Genomic DNA, 20,306 nt, shown 5'->3' with positions numbered 1-20,306 from the left:
GTTAGAACACCTCTGAAGTTTTCAACTGTAACTATTTACTCGTTGTTGGTATCTATCAAATGATGGATGGCAATTTGGCAAATGGTTTAACAAATCTGTATGGGAATAGGTAGGTAGCATAGTTCTTCCAGGCACATCAGAGGTACATAAACGTCTTATAAACGCCTATTGACGTCTTCTAACCGGGGCCCAAATCCTCAGTGAAATTGCTCAGTTACTGTATCAGACTTTTTTATGATTAAACTTTTACACAATCAGTATTGGGAAACAATAAAATAAAACAAAACAGAATATGGGAACCGTTGCCACTAGGTGGCAGTGTTGCCATCTGTTGCTATCATGAGCGATCTTCTTCCTGGTTGACCAAGAATCAGTTCAACAGTTGGACCACTCTCCGCCTTCAACCGGGTTGTTCTGCTGGTTGTCCTGTGACCTTCATTCATTTGGTTACAGCTCAGCAAGGGGCTCGCGTGCGGAGCAGGCAGTGATTTCAAAACAATTGGAGACAATTAACTCCGTTAAGTGAGGAAATTGAGGACGATAAACAGGATGACAATGTTATTGTTCAGAGATGCTTTTTGGGTAAGTCTTTTGGTGCTTTGGTGCTTTGTACCTATTTGCACGGTGCTGTTTTGAACACGGTTTTGTTGAAAATGGAAAGGTTTGTTGTCTTACATGAGCATTGTGCAGCCTTTAAACGCTTATCTGAACTTTGCGTTGAATGTGCATGATCATATAAATGCTGAATAGATATACCATTATGAATATATGGAATTATTTGTTAACAAAGCTACATCACTATCCACATACTGTATAATTACATTTTCAGCATAAAGTGGAATTAGACAAAATGCAAAATACATTAATGCATATCAAAGCATCATGTTTCACAAAAAATAGGTTATAATACTGAAGAGACTCTTCATTTTTATTAGTTAGCGTTGGTTATTACGATGAAGCAGTTTGGCATCGTATTGTTGCCTAGATGATGCCCAGGCGTTTTGACTCGGTGTCTTCTGCACGTGAGACAGCGCCTGATAATCAGCCTGTCATGTCCAAACACGAAAAAAGATCAGATAAAAAAAACACATGTTCATGCCACAGAGTCGTGTTCGTACAATTTTGATTGGACAGGTTCTGGGTCTTCCACCCTTCAGCAACATATATGGTGTGAAAACTGAGAGAGCTCGAGTCACAGACACATGTTGCAACAGCTGTTGTGCAACGTCCATGGTTACAACCTCTGTTCTCTGTTCTCGGTACAGGGAAGCGATTTTATCAGTCATGCCGGCTACGATGCTCTGATCCAAAGGCTACGCGATGGCAAGGAGATGTGCAAAGATGTGGAGGGGCTTTTAAAGATGAGGTACCCGATTTGAACCATGGTTCCCCAGGCTAGAAGAGGGCCTATGAAGACATAGAGGTGCCATATACACTAGTCGTTATAATTTTGTAGTTATATGGTACCTTATGGTGAATGTTAGTGCATATAGAATATACGGAAGTGATGCAAATAATTACTATGTTAATCTAAAGAAATCCAAATACAGAAACTGATAGGGCCAATGAGGTTGGGGTTTTTTTTTAGACAGGAGTAGTTTTTAAACTTGTTGCACAATGGGAAAAAAAAGTCACAGCACTGGACCAATTTCCTCATGTGGGGGTCGGGGGTTGGGAGGAAATACCATGGCATTCCCCTTGTCAAGGGAACATGTAGCTTTTTACTCATTTTTAAACTTGCTTCTTCTCACACTGCGGTTTAAAAAAGGGAAGAGCCTGAAGGTTTGTGTGTCTGTGTGACACACAGGGCCGTAGCAGAGGAGCGGTACGGGAAGGAGCTGCTGACTATCGCGCACAAAGCCAGGGGCTTCACAGAGATCAGGTAAACACACGGCTTTTATAAATCCTATCTAAAGCCTCCATCGCTCCTCATGAAGAGATAAGGACTTTTGAGGACTTTTCAGAAACAGCAGCGTAAGACAAGAGTCCTGTTGGAAGCGGGGAGAAAATCCAGAGGTTTGTCTTGGGCCCTGCTTGGACGTGACAATCTCAACGCAATGACTCATGAAACTCATGAAACAGTGTGCCAACGAGTCAGGGGGCACAGGAAACACACATTTCATTCTCTCTCTCTCTCTCTCTCTCTCTCTCTCTCTCTCTCTCTCTCTCTCTCTCTCTCTCTCTCTCTTTATATATATATATATATATATATATATCAACACAGATACAGGAAAAAAAGTCTGTGAATGTTCTCATTCATCCAGGTCATGGTTATCCAAAGGAGTTGAATCGGTACACAAAAGTCGGTACACAAAAGAGCCACGCATATCTATAGCTTGGACAATGACTCCTAGAGGATAAATTCTGAGTCAGAAAGGCACGAACTGAGGAAGCCTCTTGGATGAGAGGCGAAACGTCTTCACGGATATATACCAAGTCCAGTTGCACTTGATTCAACTCCTTTGGATACAGGAAAAAAAGTTTTAATGCATTGCACTGTTTCGTGCACGACGCACGAAACAGGCCTGTAGCGCAATGCATTAAAACTTTTTTTCCTGTGTTTGTGTTGATATTCCGCTCCTCATTAGTCGAGCACTCAACACCATTGGCGGTTTCGGAAAAAAACGCTATGTATATATAAATATCTGTGCGTGCGTATGTGTGTGCTTGTGCATGTGTGTGCACGTGTGTGTGCATGCATGTGTGTGTGCATGTGTGTGCAAGTGTGTGCATGCATGTGTGTGTGTTCATGTGTGTGCGTGTGTGTGTTTTTACACTACCTCCCTCATTCTTCGACAAAGGTCATGAGTTCATTGGTTTTTCTTATTCACTTCTCTGTGTCATTCAAAGCCCAGAATGAAAGCATGAAGTGCTAACCAGGCTCTTACAGTACACTGTGGCACTATGTTGTGTCCTCTGAGCTTCGACTGGATGAAGGGAATCACAGTTACTTTTTAAATAACCTCATAAAACTCCCTTTTATATAAATAGATAGATTTGAAGGCCTCAGGGGGAAAATGATCAGAGTCACAATTTTGACTTTTAAGATTTATGGCCCTTAACCTGCTCCCCAAGTGCCGTAGTTTCTTCCCACAAGTTATTAACACCTAAAACGATCAAAGTCCTGCGTTAGACACACTTTTTAAAAACATGTATAATGAAAGAACGACCAATGTCCGATGTGTACAAAGGAAAAACGATCACAGTGTCGCTGGCGAGGTCCTGGTCAGATCACATGACCAGATCCAGCCAATTACTGCGGCTATAAAATCAAAACCATCATTTTTATGTGAAGTCTGTGAGAGTGTTTTGAATCGTCAAAATTGGTTTTCTCAAAACAAGAAAATTAAAAATTGACTGTGATCGTTTTTCCCCTGTGGCCTTCATTTGCTTCTGTCATGATCTATTATTAACTGTCCTTAGCAATTATTATTACTATTATTATTATTATCATTATCATCATTATTATTTTCCCTGGCTCACCCATAATCACCATGTGTGCCTGCAGCACCTTGAGAGCCTCCTTTGATGAACTCAAAGCACGTAAGTCAAAGTTAATTACCCAGTGAAGTAATTCTACTCAGCTTCATCTCTTAAGAAAGTTGAAATCAGTCCAGTCACTGTTGTTTTTTTGTGTGTTTTTTTGGCAATAGAGATTCAGAACAACGGGTATTTTCACATCCAGCTCGCTGACATGTTGAGAGAGGAGGTCAAAAAGTTGGAGACATTCCGGGAGCGGCAGAAGGAGCAAAGGAAAAAGGTACCAATGAGTAAAACCACTTGCATGAACTGTCAGCTAATGCGGTGATGTATTCTACACCAAAGCCAAAACCAACAACTAATGCGTCAGAAGTGTTTACTATAGCAACACATGTGAAAACGTCCTCAAAGAAAAATAAAAAAATATTCTTTGCATGACTTGAGAGAAACAAGGCTGATGTTGGTATGAGAGAATGTTAGATCATACACTGCACTGGTCAGTGAAAACCCACCCGTCTTACATTTTACATGGCATTGTCCATGGCTTAGCTTTTTCTTTTTTTTTGGCCTAGCTTGAGTGCAAAATTTAAGATGACATCACCTGTCACCCGTATAATTAGAGATCAGGAAAAGAAGACTGTCATCTACAGAACACTTCATACGTCATACTTTGAAGTCATTCCAAGTCCAATGAATATGCACAGCTGAAGAAATACGCACTCATATGTATTAGTTCTGGTTTGTATTAGTTTATTTTATAAACCTGGGCTCTGAAAAGTTCAACACTCAAGAAAAGAGGAAAAAAGAATGATTCACACGCTCAATACTATTCTACTACTTGAGTATTTATTAATAATTCACTAATACAACTACTGCTATTATTATTATTAGTAGTAGTAATAGTAGTTGGTAGTAGTAGTAGTGATAGTAGTAGTAGTAGTACTAGTGGTAGTAGTAGTTGGTAGAAGTAGTAGTGATAGCAGTAGTAGTAGTTGTAGTCGGTAGTAGTAGTAGTGATAGTAGTAGCAGTAGCAGTAGCAGTAGTAGTAGTGATAGTAGTAGCAGTAGTAGTAGTGATAGTAGTGATAGTAGTAGTAGTAGTGATATTAGTAGTTGGTAGAAGTAGTAGTGATAGTAGTAGTAGTTGTAGTAGTCGGTAGTAGTAGTAGTGATAGTAGTAGTAGTAGCAGTAGTAGCAGTAGTAGTAGTGATAGTAGTGATAGTAGTAGTAGTAGTACTAGTGGTAGTAGTAGTTGGTAGAAGTAGTAGTGATAGCAGTAGTAGTAGTTGTAGTAGTCGGTAGTAGTAGTGATAGTAGTAGTAGTGATGGTAGTAGTAGTTGGCAGTAGTGATAGTCGTAGTAGTAGAAGTAGTGATAGTAGTAGTAGTAGTAGTAGTAGCATTGATAGTAGTTGTACTAGCAGCAGTAGTACTAGTAGATGTGGTAGATGTAGCAGTAGTAACAGAGGTAGCAGTAATATTAGTAGTAGTGGTGGTGGTGGTAGTAGTAGTAGTAGTAGTAGTAGTAGTAGTAGTAGGAGTCATCAGTTTTAGCAGTAGTAGTATTAGTAGCAGTAGCAGTATTAGTAGCAGTGGTAGTATTAGAGGTCGTTGTTGTATTATACTCATCGATAAAGAAAACAATATGAAGCTGAAGACATCGTATCATTAAAAAAAAAGGTCTGCTGTGAACATACTGCCAGTAATCACAACAATCCTGTTCCTCCTTACACAGTTTGCAGAAATCATGGAGAAGGTTCAGAAAATAAAAGTGTCGATGTTTAACAAGACCATGGAGGTAAGGATGTCAGCCTCGCTCCGCCCTTTAAGTTGGGGACAATTGGGACTCAATCTTACAGACAACACAAGCCGCTTTATTCGAGCATATCTTAATAGTGGCTCCATGTTAGCACACATACATGTATGCTTAAACACACACACACACACGCACTTTTTTCACTTTTTTTGTTTGTTTATCTTTTATGCATCTTATATGTTGCTTGTACATTTGTATGTATGCACTATAAAAAGATACTAGTAAAATGCATCATTTCATCACGGCAATGGCAGTTTAAACGAGTTTGCAATTTAATGCACAGCTCTTAACAGAAAAATAAAAAAAGTTGTATAATGTCTCACATATATATATATATATATATATATATATATATATATATATACACACACAGCATCTCAGTGAACACAATGACCGGCATACCACCGTAAACTCTTGTGACCTTTGTAATAATTTGCAGCTCTTGTTTTCTGTTTCTGTTTGTTTCCCAGTCTAAGACAAACTATGAACAGAGATGCAGAGAAGCTGACAAGCTGCAGCAAGAGGCCGCCGCACTGTCTTCACCCAAACACTCGGAGAGGGTAGAGGAAACCCACACACTTCCACCACACTATGTATCACACTCACAGTCATGTTTATTGGCCACATAGGTTTGCACACACATGGCCTTTGACTGCGGTTTCGTGGCTCTCTCAGTGTACTTAACACAGAATAACAACACAACAATCGTCAGGTATGGACACAAGGATTGACTTATTTAGGTGAAATAAGAGGTGCTAAAGTGCAGTGGTGCAGAGAATATATCAGAGATGCTGAAATAGATGTGAGCAGGTTACTTACAGTCATGCCTGAGGTAGATGACCTGACAGAGTGTACCAGTATATGTACAATGTGCAGTATAGTATCGTCGGATTTATTTGACAGGGTTAAGCGTTCATTTAAATCGACAGTCTGCAGAAAGAAATTGTTGTTATATCTTTCGTTTTTTTTATCTTGTTAGGGCTGTTATATCGATGTTTACCCTGCTATTTAGCTGGAGGTCAGTCACCTCGACCTGTGTAGCTCTCACTTTGCCTAAATAACTCATGACAACTTGTGTTTTGTGTTGTTGTGTGTTCTTTGGGGCTGTTTCAGTGGTTGTTTTCGGTTCTTTTTTTTACATTTCACGTTTCGCGGGTCTTGTTAGGTTTGTTGGATTGGCGGTGTGTGTTTTCCGTTTTGATTTTCAGGTGGCGTTTTCACTTTTTTGATTTTTCTGTTCGGGTTCGACCGTGTCTATTCTGAAGTCTGAATGGTTTGAAAGCGGTGTTATGGTTGTTGAAACGTTGGTTTTGGTGTCGGTCGTTTCCTGGCAGACGTGCTGGCATATGCAGTGCATTAATGTCTCAAATGGGTATTTATCTTGACACAATAAGTTTAAAAACCAGCGGTCATTTTGACCGCCCATGGTCGTTTCAGGTAGGAGGGAAATCACGGTCGTTCTAGTGTTAACAGTTCTGTCCTTTGGATAGAATTTGCTTGTAAAAGCTAACACTTGGGGGCGGCATGGTAGCGCAGTGGTTAGCGCGGTCGCCTCACAGCATGAAGGTCCTGGGTTTGAGCCCCGAGGTAGTCCAATCTTGGGGGGGGTCATCCCGGGTCGTCCTCTGTGTGGAGTTTGCATGTTCTCCTCATGTTTGCGTGGGTCCGGGTGCTCCAGTTTCCTCCCACAGTCCAAAGACATGTTGGTCAGGTGTATCGGCCGTACTAAATTGTCCCTAGGTGTGAATGTGTGGGCCCTGTGATGGACTGGCGGTCTGTCCAGGATGTCTCCCCGCCTGCCGCCCAATGACTGCTGGGATAGGCTCTAGCATCCCCGCGACCCTGAGCAGCATAAGTGGTTTGGATAATGGATGGATGGATGTTTTGTTTCTACACAGATGTTTGTTTTTTTGTTTGTATGTGGTCTAGCTATTGCTTCTGAGGCCTTTCTGTGATGCATTTCCAGGCAAAATTTTGTCTCCACAACAATGGGAGCCGATATCTGTAGTCTTTGTTAAAACTGAAAGATTTGTTCAAGGCTTTCTTTTGTCTTTTGCAAAACGTGTTCACTGGCATGAACTAGCTATACTGAAAATTGTACATTTGTGAGGCGCTGCAAGGTCCTGGCATGTTGCACCGTGTGTCAGCATTAGCTGTGGCATTGCCATTCCTCCTGCATGCTGCAGCAGATACCTGAGAAGAACTACGCTCATTTGTTGCTGTTTATCTAGGATCTCTTTTCAGAGCACATTCAAACCCTACCAGCTCCCAAATGGGAGGTGATTCTTCTTTACCCCTGCCTGTACTGTAATGTGGTGTACAGATACTCAGGCGTGGGTACGTCCACGAAAAACAAGAATTGTAAAGTTCAATGACCATGGTAACAACACCCTTTTATACAAAAGAGAAGTGAGTTGTTGTGCCTACCGCTCATATCCGGCTGTAATGGTCATCTTTTGACTCAGTTTGTGTATCACTTCCTCCCTACTTGTTGTTTCTTAGGTACATCACAAGGCCAAGCAAAGCATAAAGGCTGCCAAGAGAACAGGTTTGACTTCATACGATGCTATTTTATATGATTTCCGTGCCTCAAACCACCATCCAAGCCAAGTCGGTTTGCATACAGGACTCTGCATTCACACGATTAAACAGTAATTCCTTGTATCGTTAGCCTAGGAGAAGTTTGAAGTCTTTGTTGAACTAAGCTCTCCACGGCACACCCGAGATGCCATTACTTCACAGATTGTCATGACTTCAATTGACAGATCATGTAAGACAAAGTAAAACACAAAAGTTGAGCAAAAGTCAACTCATCAAAAGTACAACTATTGTGGGCGCCTGGTTGGCGCGGCGGTCTATTCCGTTGCCTACCAAAAGATCTCCGGTTTCAGTCCCCGTGTTACCTCCAGCTTGGTCCGGCGTCTCTACAGGCACAATTGGCCATGTCTGCGGTTGGGAAGCCTGATGTGGGTATGTGTTCTTGTCGCGCACTAGCGCCTCCACTGGTCGATCGGGGAACCTGTTCGGTGGGGGAGGGGGAACTGGGGGGGGGGTAGCGTGACCCTCCCACCCGTTACATCCGCGCCTGGCAAAACTCCTCACTGTCAGGTGAAAAGAAGCAGCTGGTGACTCCACGTGTATCGGAGGAGGCATGTGGTAGTCTGCAGCCCTCCCCGGATCAACAGAGGGGGTGGAGCGGTGACTGGGATGGCTCGGAAGAGTGGGGTAATTGGCCGGATACAAATGGGGAGAAAAAAAGGGGGGGGGATTCAAGAAAAAAAAAGTACAACTATTGCTTGTCAATTTTGCAATCTTGCAAAGGCACCAGGTCTGCATGAGGACCCGTTGCCGCAGTGTGCTGCAGGTTCTCTGTTTAAAACCACGCCGTAATCTTTCACAGAGCAGCTTTACATCACCAACGTGGAAAAACTAGAGACAGTTCGTCAGGATTGGGAGGAAACCCACAGGAGCACATGCGAGGTATAGTACATTCAGCTAAACCTGGACTGTGGCTGTCACAGCGAGATTAATCAACTGTTCTGCTCCGTCACAGCCATTAGCCCACTGTCACCACACAAACACACATCACATCCCCTTATTACCTTTTTTTGCTCAGCCCATGAAGAAAGTCACTGTATGCTGTACCGAGCACACAAAAAACAGGCATTTTAATATCTAAAAACCAAAAAAAAAAAAAAAAACCCCAATAATACCAGTTTATTATGCGATTACACTGACAATACATCAGCGCTGCACAGAGGACACGTTACTGTATGTTGCAAAAAAACAAAACAAAAACATTTGAGCAGTAACTGAATCCAGCAATACAAGTCCGCCATTACGTGTACATATCAAGTACAGCCCTAATAACACTGTCAGTGAGTATAGTGGTATAGCATATCGAGCGGCAAGTTGAGGCGGATATTACTATAGCCCATGTGTACATATGCAGCTGAACCTTCATAATGACAAAGATTTGCTGGTCAACCAGGACAAAAAAAAAATAAATTCTCAGCGAACACCAGATTACCTTGGATAACATTCATTTGTCAATGATGGTGGCCGTGTGTGTGCATGTGTGTGTGTGTTTCAGGTGTTCCAGCAAATGGAGATGGACCGCATCAGCATGCTGAGATGTGTTCTCTGGGACCACTGTAACCACTTCTCTATGCAGTGTGTCAGAAATGATGAAGTAAGCCTGTCAGTGTGCCTGCACCAGAGCTTACTCGTTATTGTTATCTATATTAAGACCCAAGCAGGGCCAGTGGGTTAGACCGTTTCTGTCTAATGTAATGTAATGTAATCAAAATGTTCACCTCTACTACTTTGTTACCGTTGCAATAGAAACATAGTGTCCTTACTTTAGTTCCAGTTCACAACACGCTTTCGCACTCTGGAATCAGTTTAGGTTTGCAAATGTATAGTAATGGTGGAATCTATTTACCCATGGGTCGGATGATACTATTTTAAGCAACTTTCAAGTGCGTCTATTTCAAGCATGGGAGGTTTCTGCATCTGACAGTCAGGACACGTCTCTCAACAGGTTGAGTTTTAAGACTACTGCAAATGTTTAGCTTTACACAGACTGCCTGCAAATTTTATTTTTTTAACAGCTTTACGAGAACGTGAGAAAGACTCTTGAGACATGTGACATCACCTTAGATAACAACTGCTTCATAGAAACGAAAACAACAGGGTCAAGCCCACCAGGTAATTTTGTGCTCTGTGGTACGGTGAGAGATTTTCCATAGTGATAATGGGTCTTCCTTGATATTCAGATGTAATTTTGGTCTGAGTAGCCTAAAAGCTCGGTGAAAGTGCCATTATCAGAAAACTAAGGTAAACCTCCCATTTCTGTGGAGTTGTAGATCTCTCAGGCCAAAGCCTATCTTAATATCCTGAGAAAAAAGAACGGCAATTAGTTTCTGAGGTCAGAATTTTGCAAGACATCAAAAAAGATTTCCAGTGTAATTCTTGTGGGCCCACACATAGCAAGTAATCTTTTCATGAACTGAACATGCCGAATGCTCCCCTCTTTTTGCAGAGTGCATTGTGTTTGAGGACTTCTATCAGAGGAGTCAGTCGGAGGACAGAACTGACAGCCCTCACTTTGCAGGAGGCGGGGGTCTCAGCAGCAGGTTTGTGTTGACCGAATCCACACGCGAGTACCACCTAGATTAAGAGACCAGACGGAAACTATGTTGCCATCACTTGTTCCACAAACTTGCAGGATTGCAACATATTCTACTGCGTCACTCATTTTTCACTTCAGTCTCAATAAATGCTGTAAAATGATAACACACATTACAGGGAGTTCTTGCATTTTAGTTCGGTCCGTGTTTCATTAAGATGTTGTTTTTTTTAAATGTGAAGGAATTTTGAATGTGAAGTACACTGACAGGTTTTAATTCCCTTATCTGAGAAAAACATTTAAAAAAAAAAGAAGAGAAACTTACATCATATACCATTGTGGTTACTGTGGTTATGCCACAGTATTGAGGCATAGACACGGACCATCTGCAATTTTTTTTTTAACTGCCGCATTTTTTTCGAAGGCTGTGTAGATATCATATATATATGTGTGTGTGTGTGTGTGTGTGTGTGTGTGTGTGTGTGTGTGTGTATATATGTCCACAGGATGTTGTAATGAAGTCTTTGATGTAGAAAAAAGAGCTCAACAATTCAGGAGCAAAGATATATTTTTTATAGCTCAAAGTTGTTAAATGGCAGAACAAGCTTGTTTCGTGCTCAGTGCACTCCTCAGCTGCCTGATGCCCCTGTCTGCATGGGTTTCCTCCCACAGTCAATAGACATGTAGGTCAGGTGAATCGGCCATACTAAATTGTCCCTAGGTGTGAATGTGTGGGCCCAGTGATGGACTGGCGGCCTGTCCAGGGTGTCTCCCCGCCTGCCACCCAGTGACTGCTGGGATAGGCTCCAGCATCCTGCGACCCCACTTGGGATAAGTGGCTTGGATAATGGATGGATGAAACTGTCTCGCTGCTGTCTATGCATGTAAGATATGAAATGAAAAGACAGCACCAACCCAGTGGCACAGGACCTTTCTATCACCAAAAAAAAAAAAAAAAAAACTAGACACAAAATGTCACAGGCCAGAACACAAAATGATACACATTACCTACTAGTTGTACCATATTCTCGTGGATCTCTTTAAGATTACTCACCATTTCTTCTATTTCCCCCTCGCCCCAGCTGTAGCTAACTCTAAAAGAGACATCTTGCAGACTTCATACTTTGTTTCACCATGGCCCATCACGTTTCTTCTCCAACTTCATAAGAATCAAATATGACATTGCTCGGCTTTAACAACAAAATTTAGCCTGCCAACCGTGAGACAGTGTTGTAGGCCTACTGCATGTTCATCAGAAACAGTATTGGAATCCCGTCTGAAAATTTCATTGTATCCCTTCTCCTAAATGTTTCTGTGAACCTTTGAACACAGGTTGTCTAAACTACTACCAGGAGGCACTTGGTGTTCAAATAACAACATCGATGATGGCAATTTACATTCAGAGTCAGCGATGACATCTAGTGATCACTGTAGGTACCTTCTGCCATCCTTATCCAGTAACCGTGAGTAACTAAACATGTCTTCAAATTTTGAACTCACAAGCACCTGGTTTATCTTGGACCTTTACACAACAATAAAAACACATTTTATATACAAAGTATTCAAAATATGTTGCACTGCTGTTTTAACATTGTATCATTAAGGTAATTTGCTTTATTGTTTTAGGAAAATATCACAATATGGCTCTATTACAATGTTATAGTCATAGACAATTATGAAATGTTTAAATTAGCAGATAACGAGCTCAGGTCTACTCTGATAATTAATCCTAATGATATTGCATAATTCTGTATTTTTTAACATGAAAATTACAACTGCATATTTCAGTAATATATGCGAACATTGTAACAAAATTGATAATACAGTGCAACAATCAGTTTCATTGCAATCCAATTATTTCATAACCATAATTGTAGTTTGTCTACCTAGTGTTGATCGCTAACGGCTCAATTTCTTATCCTTGGCAAAGCCATAGATTGTTATTGTACAGTAGTGATGAACTTAACGTAGACACATAAAATGTATTTTTGTGCTTGACAGCTCTAGCAGATAATGCGTCTGAAACAAATGAGTCCTTACACAACTTCCAGCAAGATGCCTCAGCGGCCACTTCTTCAACCAATGGATACAGCTACATAGTGCTTTACAACTACCTCGCACAGGTAATCACTGTATAAGAGCTTATTATACGTGTTTAACTTATTTATTGTCCCGTCACCAAATTTCGATCACGTTTTTTTATGTGTGGACAAAGAAAATATTGCCACACATGGTCAACAACTGGACACCTTTGCTAGTACTAGTGGTAGTAATAGTAGGAGCTGTTTTTGTACTAGTCCTTTCCAAAACTTATCTTGGTTTTTTTTGTTTTTTTTTTTTCTATAAAGGCCCCATTTACCAAAAGCAGGGTACCTCTAAGCAGAGTTGTAAAATCCAGATCCAAAAAGTAAATGTCCAAACCTGGTATTTGCTCCAACCATGTTACTAAACCAGCTGATTTCATTAGCTAGTTTTCCCTACATAGTTGAGGAGTAGTGTTGACTAGAATCTGCTGGTGTAGTGCATGAGTGGAGCAAATACATGGTTTGGACTTTTACTTTCTGGACCTGGTTTTTACACCTCTGCCTCTAAGTCAAGGTCATACACTGCGGTAGATCTTAGCTGCATTTAAGAAACCAGTTCCAGTTATTAGTTGTGTCGTGCCAATGTTTACCTTAATTCTGTTAGCTGCAGCCAAGTTTATCCTGCTACGCTAACACCACAGAGTATCAAGACTAGCCTGGTATGTTTTTAACCGTCACATGGTTCTTCACCTGTAGATGTCAGCAAACTCTCAAACAGTCTTGGGTTTCCTGCTTTAAAGACTAGTCCAGTGAACAGTTAGCTCCCAACATGTTGGTATTTCTACTTGTTAAACTATTAAAAGCGCTGAAATGAAATTCAACTTTATGCAGCAAAAAGTCTTTTTAACTTTTCTACTTTTTGACTCACATTTTGCAATGGATTTTAATTTTTTCAAAGAGTATGCATTCTTTAAAAAAACATCATGAATTGTCTTTCCTACATTAGCTAGTATATGCAGTTCTACTTTCATTATTCTGGCCAATAACTGCATGGAAAAATAATCTGATAAAATCTTTCTTCAAACATTTCCATCAGTTGATGACACATTTATCATTTCTACTTGATGTTATGGGTAAAAAATTGGAGGCAGCCAATTTTTTTTATCATCTTTGTTTATATTTGTTGCTTAGGATGAAGAGGAGTGTTCTGTCAGGGAGGGGGAAGTGGTGCAGGTGTTACAGCAAGGAGACGACGGCTGGTGGACTGTAGAGAGGAATGGCCAGACTGGATTGGTACCAGGGTCTTACCTAGCCATTTTGTGAACACATACACGCAAAGACACACGCACACGCACGCACACACACAAGGGCATATGCATGCACTAAGGACATAAAAAAGCACGCATTTGCACTTATTTGCATTCTAACTTGCATATGAACACAGTACCATTACACATTCACAAATAAACACGCTTCTCAAGCTTTTTATTTGTCTTTCCAACCTTTGTTAATGTCCTAATGAACCCAAACATTCGGACGAATACTAAAATGATCTTCATCTAATTGTAGTCACAAATAATTGACTTGTATAATTTTTTTAGCATTTTATATTGAATGATGCAACAGATGATGATGATGCAACCGCTTTTACAGCTATATTATGCAGCGACTTGTTTTTATACTTTTAAGGGCATTATTTATTGCCAAAACCTCAGTAAAAGTGTTTTAAAAAAAATCAAGACAGAATGTTAATATTGTTTCATGTGTGTGGAAAAATTCAATTATTCACTGTATTTTTTTATCTTTATTTTTTACATTCGTGGACAATGGTATACATATTTTCTTTTAAGGAAGAACAGTCAACCACTGGTTAAGTTGAAATGTAGAATTTTATTTCAATCAGTGTCCTGTATGTTCCACAATCTATGTACATTATTTTGTTTCAAATATTTTTTACTGCTGCTCTATCTAAATACCTAATGATCAACTCAAAGTCTCAGAAATAATAATAAAACAGTACACAATGCCACAAATCAAGTAGAAAAAGAAAAGAAAAACCTTCATTGCAGGTTATCAATTACATTTCAGTGGTTGAACAACGTACCATGCAGGAATAAGAACTGTTTGACAGGAGATGTTGGTGACAAACTGCTTCTACACACACACACGTGGGTTTTTTAGGTAACACTGACAATACTGCTACTCATAGCATTTCTATGGAGGAATGGAAACTAGAAAAATAGGGTTGGCAGATTAACATTTTAATGGTAATAGGGTACTAGTGAAGCCTCACCGAGGGAGGATCTACCCTAAACTGGTAATTCGATGCAAAACGCATGATCTGAATAATTCAATGTTTGTGAACACAAAGCGCTCTCTTGGTCTGAGCGACGCCATCAAGACACAATGCAAAGCGTTGCACCACGAACGTGACATCAACGACTTTGAGCTAACAGAACATTTGGTTTGAGTCTTCTCATCCCAATAAGATACAGTCTGAAGCTTCAAATCAGAAACTGAGGCTAGACTTTCAAAATACATCTGTAAATTGTCCTAGTTCTCACAAAGCCTTGGTCAACAGAGATTTTATTGTCCCTTGGTAGCAGCTGCTCACAGTATGTCTGGGGTGTCTAGCTTTAAGGACAGCTCTTGTTCACAAATACAGGTTAGATTTTAGGAATACTGTGTATGTTCTGTTAAAGCATAGATTTGCCCTAATAACAATGAATACACAAGATCTCCAGCCATAGTGCAAACCGGTAGGTTAAGATATACATTCTATACAACGCGGTCAATGATTTCATTGCTGAGCTCCAAACGGGTCATCGTCAGCTATCAGTTCAATATTCTGATAAGAGTGGAAAATAGGAAAATTAAGTGCAAAGTTTAAAAAAATCAATTTTTTTGGCCACTAAAATAATCAAAAATATAAATAATAACAAAAATTGGGATTTGGGCTTCAATTTTCTGATTTTTGCGACATAGTACGAAACGTCTAAGTTCAGGATATTTGTGTGGGTAAAAGTTGAGGTAAGTCTTGTTTTTTTAAGGACACCATAGATTCAACAACTGGCAAAAGGGGGAGCCAGAAAATGCAACAAGGTCAGAATGCAGCACTGACACTGATATTTACATAAGATTCTTCTATATTAACATGCAGTCTGCAACCAATTGTTAATGAATTGCAAATGAATCCTAAGTGATATGCCCTGCTAGTTCACATCACTTATCTTATTTATCTTATTTTCACCCAAATGAAGTTGTGTGCAATATAGAAAATCTCATGTTAGTTACATATGCAGATGGCATGGCTTTAGTGGTGCGCCTTACCAGTGCACAGTCATTAAACATGTACACTAACTGTTACAGAACTCATAAAGTGGTTTGATGACAGTCATCCTTTGTTGAAAATAAATTTAAAAAAAGTTTAGATGGTAACAAGAGGAACTGGTCGGTCAAACCCTCTATTTAAATCAATTACTGTTAAGGGCCAGGAGGTAGAACAAGCGAGCTCCTTTAAGTACTCGGGGACAGTGTGACACCAATCTTTTCCCTTTACAGATCATGTAGGATGCATTTACAATAAAAAGCACAGCAAATACTCTTCCTATTGCGTAAACTAAGGAATTTGGAGGTCAGCCAATGCTCTTTAAACAGAGTATACCAAACCCTAATTGAAAGCATACGGATTTTTAACACTGTGTCCTGGTTTGAGCACGTGAGTGTCAAAAGCAAGACAAAGCTTTGCAAAATGGATAAACTGGGCAGGGCAATTACAGGCTGCAAACAAACCCAGCTGTCCTGTCACCATGGCACAGCAGTCCACGCTTAAGTGGCAAAATCTTAGATGACTGTAGCATCCCTTCAATCCCCACTTTCAGCTGCTGCCCTCAAGGCAACGGTAGAGTCCCCTGTGCAAAGAAAAACATCTACAGAAAATCGTTTGTCCCTGTTGCCATAAAATATCTTAATCAATAAGGACAGCCTGCTACCTCAGTACACAGCATCTGTTCATTTAACCCTGATTCACCATCAACTACCACCTCCATGAAGTTGGCACCCCATGTAATCAGAACATGAATAAAAATATTATCACTCATTTGTGCAGCGTTTGTGCTGACGTGTGTTGCAAAAACTACTGTTTGTGCTGTAATGGTTTTTGCGATATTAAGCATTATAATTTATAGGCTGTGACGTCACCCAGCACCAAACTATCATCCAAATCATTCAAAACTGGTCTCGTTTGTTTGTGCTTGGTTTGTGCCCGTTTGCGTCGTTAAAAGAAATATTTGTGATCTTTTTAGTATTTTAGATTTAAAACATTTGCCAAAGGGATGACGTCATCCTGCACCCCATTATCGTGCAAATTGTTCAAAACTGGTCTCGTTTGTTTGTGCTCGGTTTGTGTCGTTAAAAGAAACATTTGTGCTCTTTTAGTATTTCAGAAATAAAATATTATTGTGGTGAGGTAGCATGGAAGAATGAGTTGAGAGGCAGAGAGCTCTTAAAAATATAACACAATCAATTCTACACCAACAGTCCCACGAGCCCCCTGCACTCCCCCAGCAGGAGCCACCGACAGTCGGCGCTACCGCCTCCCCCGGTTGCTACAGTATTTTGCTAAAGGAATGACACAATTCTGAACCCCATTGTCGTCAAAATCGTCCCATACTGGTGTCATTCATTTGCGCTCAATTTGTGCCCCTTTGTGCAATTACATGTGCTCTCTGAAGAAATATGAAGTTTTTTGTTTTGTTTTTTCTGGCTGACCACACTTAACCTAATCCACTTTGAAACGGTATATTCTTTTTTCATGGCATGTTTATTTTAAGAGATAACAGTGAATATAACATTTCCCCAGGGAAACAGAAGACTGAAGCTTAGTGATGTGATAACCACACAGCAACAGCAGTAAAAAGTAAAAAAAAAAACATCAACGTAGAAAAATAGCTGCAAAATTGTCCTCCAACAAAAGACTTCACAAAAAATTATGCAATGTCCTTGTTTCGGGACCATTCAACGTGTTTCTCAGGAATAGAAATATAGCCTGTTTGTTCAAAACTATTTACAAAAGTTTCCTGTTGTGTAAATCAGATTATGATTAGGGCTTTTAACTTCCCTTTGTGAAACATACAGCATGGGGTTGTATTTCTGTTTTTTCAGAGGCTGTTGTGACCTGACAAGAAAGGTCATCATATTTCTCCAAGATCGAGCAGGATCTTCTGCAGTAGGCCACATAGTGACCACAGGCATCCCTCGATGGCCCTTGATATGAATGCAACAATTCCTCATAGTGTGACTGGAAATTCAGACAGTGGATAAATTAGTGTCCGCACCTGTTTCTATGCACAACAGTTTCCCAGTACTGTAGCTGTGTGTGACTGAGCCATGGCAGAGCAATTTAAATGATGAAGGATCACGTTTCAAGCTATCTGGGCCCTCATCAGGTAGCTTCAATGGCCTCAAACATGTGGCTGGATTGAATAGTAGTCCATCTTCCAGTGCAGCTTGTGGCTGACCCATTCCTCCTGCTTGTAAAATGTTAAAATTGAGAGGGAGGAGAGTGGATTTCCCTTGAATGCCCTATGCTTCGGCAACAGCGTGGGGAGGAGCACTGCCTCTTACTTGTCACACTAGATACTCGCTTCATAGTTGTAGTGATGATGTGAGCTACGTTACATTCTGCATTCACTTGATTAACACCTGACTTCAGCTGCACAGATTCAAATGTATCGGACAGTATTTTTGCTTTCTGTGCATAAACATCAAGTTGCACTCCCTTTGTGACAATGGTTTTCCCCAAGTGAAACATTTCAATCATTTTCTCTTTGTTGACATAACTGCAAAATGCCTGATTGTCACAGAGTGCACAACAGAGACATTGGCAAAAGGAATCAAAGGCACAAATATTGTTTACACAAAGAAGGGTTTTGCCGACTTTAACAGGCTGTTTCACCATGTAGTTGCCATTTCTTAGAAGACAAACTTTGGTTTGTTTACTTTTCAAGTTTGGACCTACACGCAACCACTCAGGGCAAGGATTGAGGGAGGAAGAACTCCTCTTTTTAGGTTGAAGAGCAAGGCCTCTCAAGTTTTCAACAAATTCATCCCTTGGCAGATTGCTCTCTCCTGTCATTGTATGTTCATCGTCTGATATTGCAAGGACCTCCTGAGGCTGTTACCTATGACCTGATGTGGATTCCTCCACCTTTAAGATCTTTTTTTTCAGTGTGTGCTGAAATCTTCACAGGTGCAGAAGACAGCTTCATTTTGGCTTCAATATGCCATAGGTGATGGACAATGAAGCAGTCTACACGGATTGGCAAGTTATCATGCTTGAAGAGACCATGTTTGATATTACTGAATTCTGCCTCAACACTAGCAGAACTTGCTGTAAGGTTTTCACTTTTAAAGTGAGGCACACCATTATGGCTGTCCAAATAGGCAGGTAGCATGCCATCCGTGTGATGAGGGACAAGCTTGGGAAGAAAGTGTAAATTGTCCCGATCACCATCATCCCCTGCAAGGTTTTTGTTGTCATGACAGATCTCCATCACTCACTGCTTCAAATCTGTTTGGCATACATGAACAGCTTCTTTAAAATTGACCTCTTCCATGTCATTGCCTTTTATGGATGGAAGCGAGACACATCCTTCTGAAATTATTTGCTGTAGCTGCATCTTGCAAGTCTCAGAGGTTACTGGCATGCCTCTGTCATCATTTCCCTCAGATTCGCTCAAGGCAACAATGACAACTGAACATATCAGCTCCCTTGCATCTTCTGGGGTCACTGATTGTATAAGTTGTGCCATGCACCTGAGGTAGAAGTCCCTCACTCCATTGCCCTTTTTCCGGAGACCCACTGACTGATTGGTTTAATACAATGTGCAACATCCACTCTAATAAAACAAGGTGGTAGTTGAAAAAAAATCACGCTAGTTTGGATGGTGCATTTCCTGTGAGCACCCCAAAGCATTCATTAATGTAAGCCTTCAAGTCAGCATGCGGGGTGATGCATGCGAGGCCTTGACAAGTCCCCCCAGCAACACAACTGAGAAATCACACACTGCTTCTTTTGCGGCAGTAGGACCTGCTCGCTGCCATTCAGATAGCCAGTTTTCAATGGCGTTATGGCATGACGTTCAGAGAGCATTTGCACCACTGGAATATGAACTGCAGTTTTGGCTCTTGAGGACAGAACTCCCTGGTATAAAAAATGTGCCCAGAGGTTGCAGTAGGTCTTTTTACTTTTTTGACAACCGTGCCTGTAACATCAACACTCAAACTGGAGCCTCTGTTTTTAGATTGTGATTTGTAAACCTGAATCTGGGAGGGGGTCCAGTAATGACCAGGAAATGATCAAGCCTAATGTCATGTATGCTACTATTGTGTGGCACACTATATTTCAATAGCTGAAGTGAAAGTATGGTATCCCTGTCTCCTAGCTCCTTTTCACCTCTCTCTTGTTTTGACTTTTCTTAATGCTGTCAGATTTGGTAGGCGGCTTGGTTCTGGGTCACCAACATCCATGAGTTTGAGCTTCAGCAGCCCATCATACGTGTGGCTGTTTTCAACCTTCCCAGAGTTGCTCAGACACGTGCTCTCACATCTCCAGATAATCTTCGTTTATATTTTCCAGTGTGGAGACTGTCATCAATATTTTGGATTTTGCATTTAAGAGCCACTGATTGATCGATCTCTGGTATCTTTTCTGTAGTAATAGACAGTGTCGCACTGCAGTCATTGCGGTTACCTATGATGTCAATCTAGTTTGATGCACCATTTGGATGCACCTTCGCCCTCTGCAATCTTAACGTGCATTGAGATGTCACCTTTCCCCGTTTTTCCTCAGTCA

At 40.7% G+C, this 20,306-nt stretch overlaps 1 protein-coding gene across 2 annotated transcripts; it reads left to right on the top strand.

Annotated features, from left to right (window-relative positions):
• The first annotated feature begins 493 nt into the window (after nucleotides 1–493).
• On the top strand, nucleotides 494–16,541 carry LOC130111461 (proline-serine-threonine phosphatase-interacting protein 1-like). 2 transcript variants are annotated; one of them, XM_056278661.1, is made up of 15 exons: nucleotides 494–582; nucleotides 1,266–1,366; nucleotides 1,808–1,882; nucleotides 3,509–3,543; nucleotides 3,654–3,760; nucleotides 5,216–5,278; nucleotides 5,767–5,856; nucleotides 7,799–7,844; nucleotides 8,697–8,776; nucleotides 9,390–9,488; nucleotides 9,910–10,006; nucleotides 10,341–10,434; nucleotides 11,760–11,857; nucleotides 12,429–12,550; nucleotides 13,643–16,541. In XM_056278661.1, the coding sequence occupies exons 1-15, from the start codon at nucleotides 550–552 to the stop codon at nucleotides 13,772–13,774; spliced, it is 1,272 nt and encodes a 423-aa protein (XP_056134636.1). In that variant the 5' UTR covers nucleotides 494–549; the 3' UTR covers nucleotides 13,775–16,541. The 2 variants fall into 2 exon arrangements, with proteins under 2 accessions (XP_056134636.1, XP_056134637.1); XM_056278662.1 differs by lacking the exons at nucleotides 7,799–7,844; nucleotides 8,697–8,776.
• Nucleotides 16,542–20,306: the final 3,765 nt, after the last annotated feature.

Source organism: Lampris incognitus, chromosome 4 (genome assembly GCF_029633865.1).
Source record: "Lampris incognitus isolate fLamInc1 chromosome 4, fLamInc1.hap2, whole genome shotgun sequence".
Lineage (NCBI taxonomy): Eukaryota > Metazoa > Chordata > Actinopteri > Lampriformes > Lampridae > Lampris > Lampris incognitus.
This window is presented reverse-complemented; position numbering and strand designations above follow the sequence as displayed.

Excerpts from the sequence above, each read along its gene's own strand:
- LOC130111461 (XM_056278661.1), top strand. The coding sequence starts at position 550 with ATGACAATGTTATTGTTCAGAGATGCTTTTTGG. Across the intron at positions 3,544-3,653 it reads CTTTGATGAACTCAAAGCAC|AGATTCAGAACAACGGGTAT; the intron begins GTAAGTCAAAGT and ends TTTTGGCAATAG. Across the intron at positions 11,858-12,428 it reads GATGACATCTAGTGATCACT|CTCTAGCAGATAATGCGTCT; the intron begins GTAGGTACCTTC and ends TGTGCTTGACAG.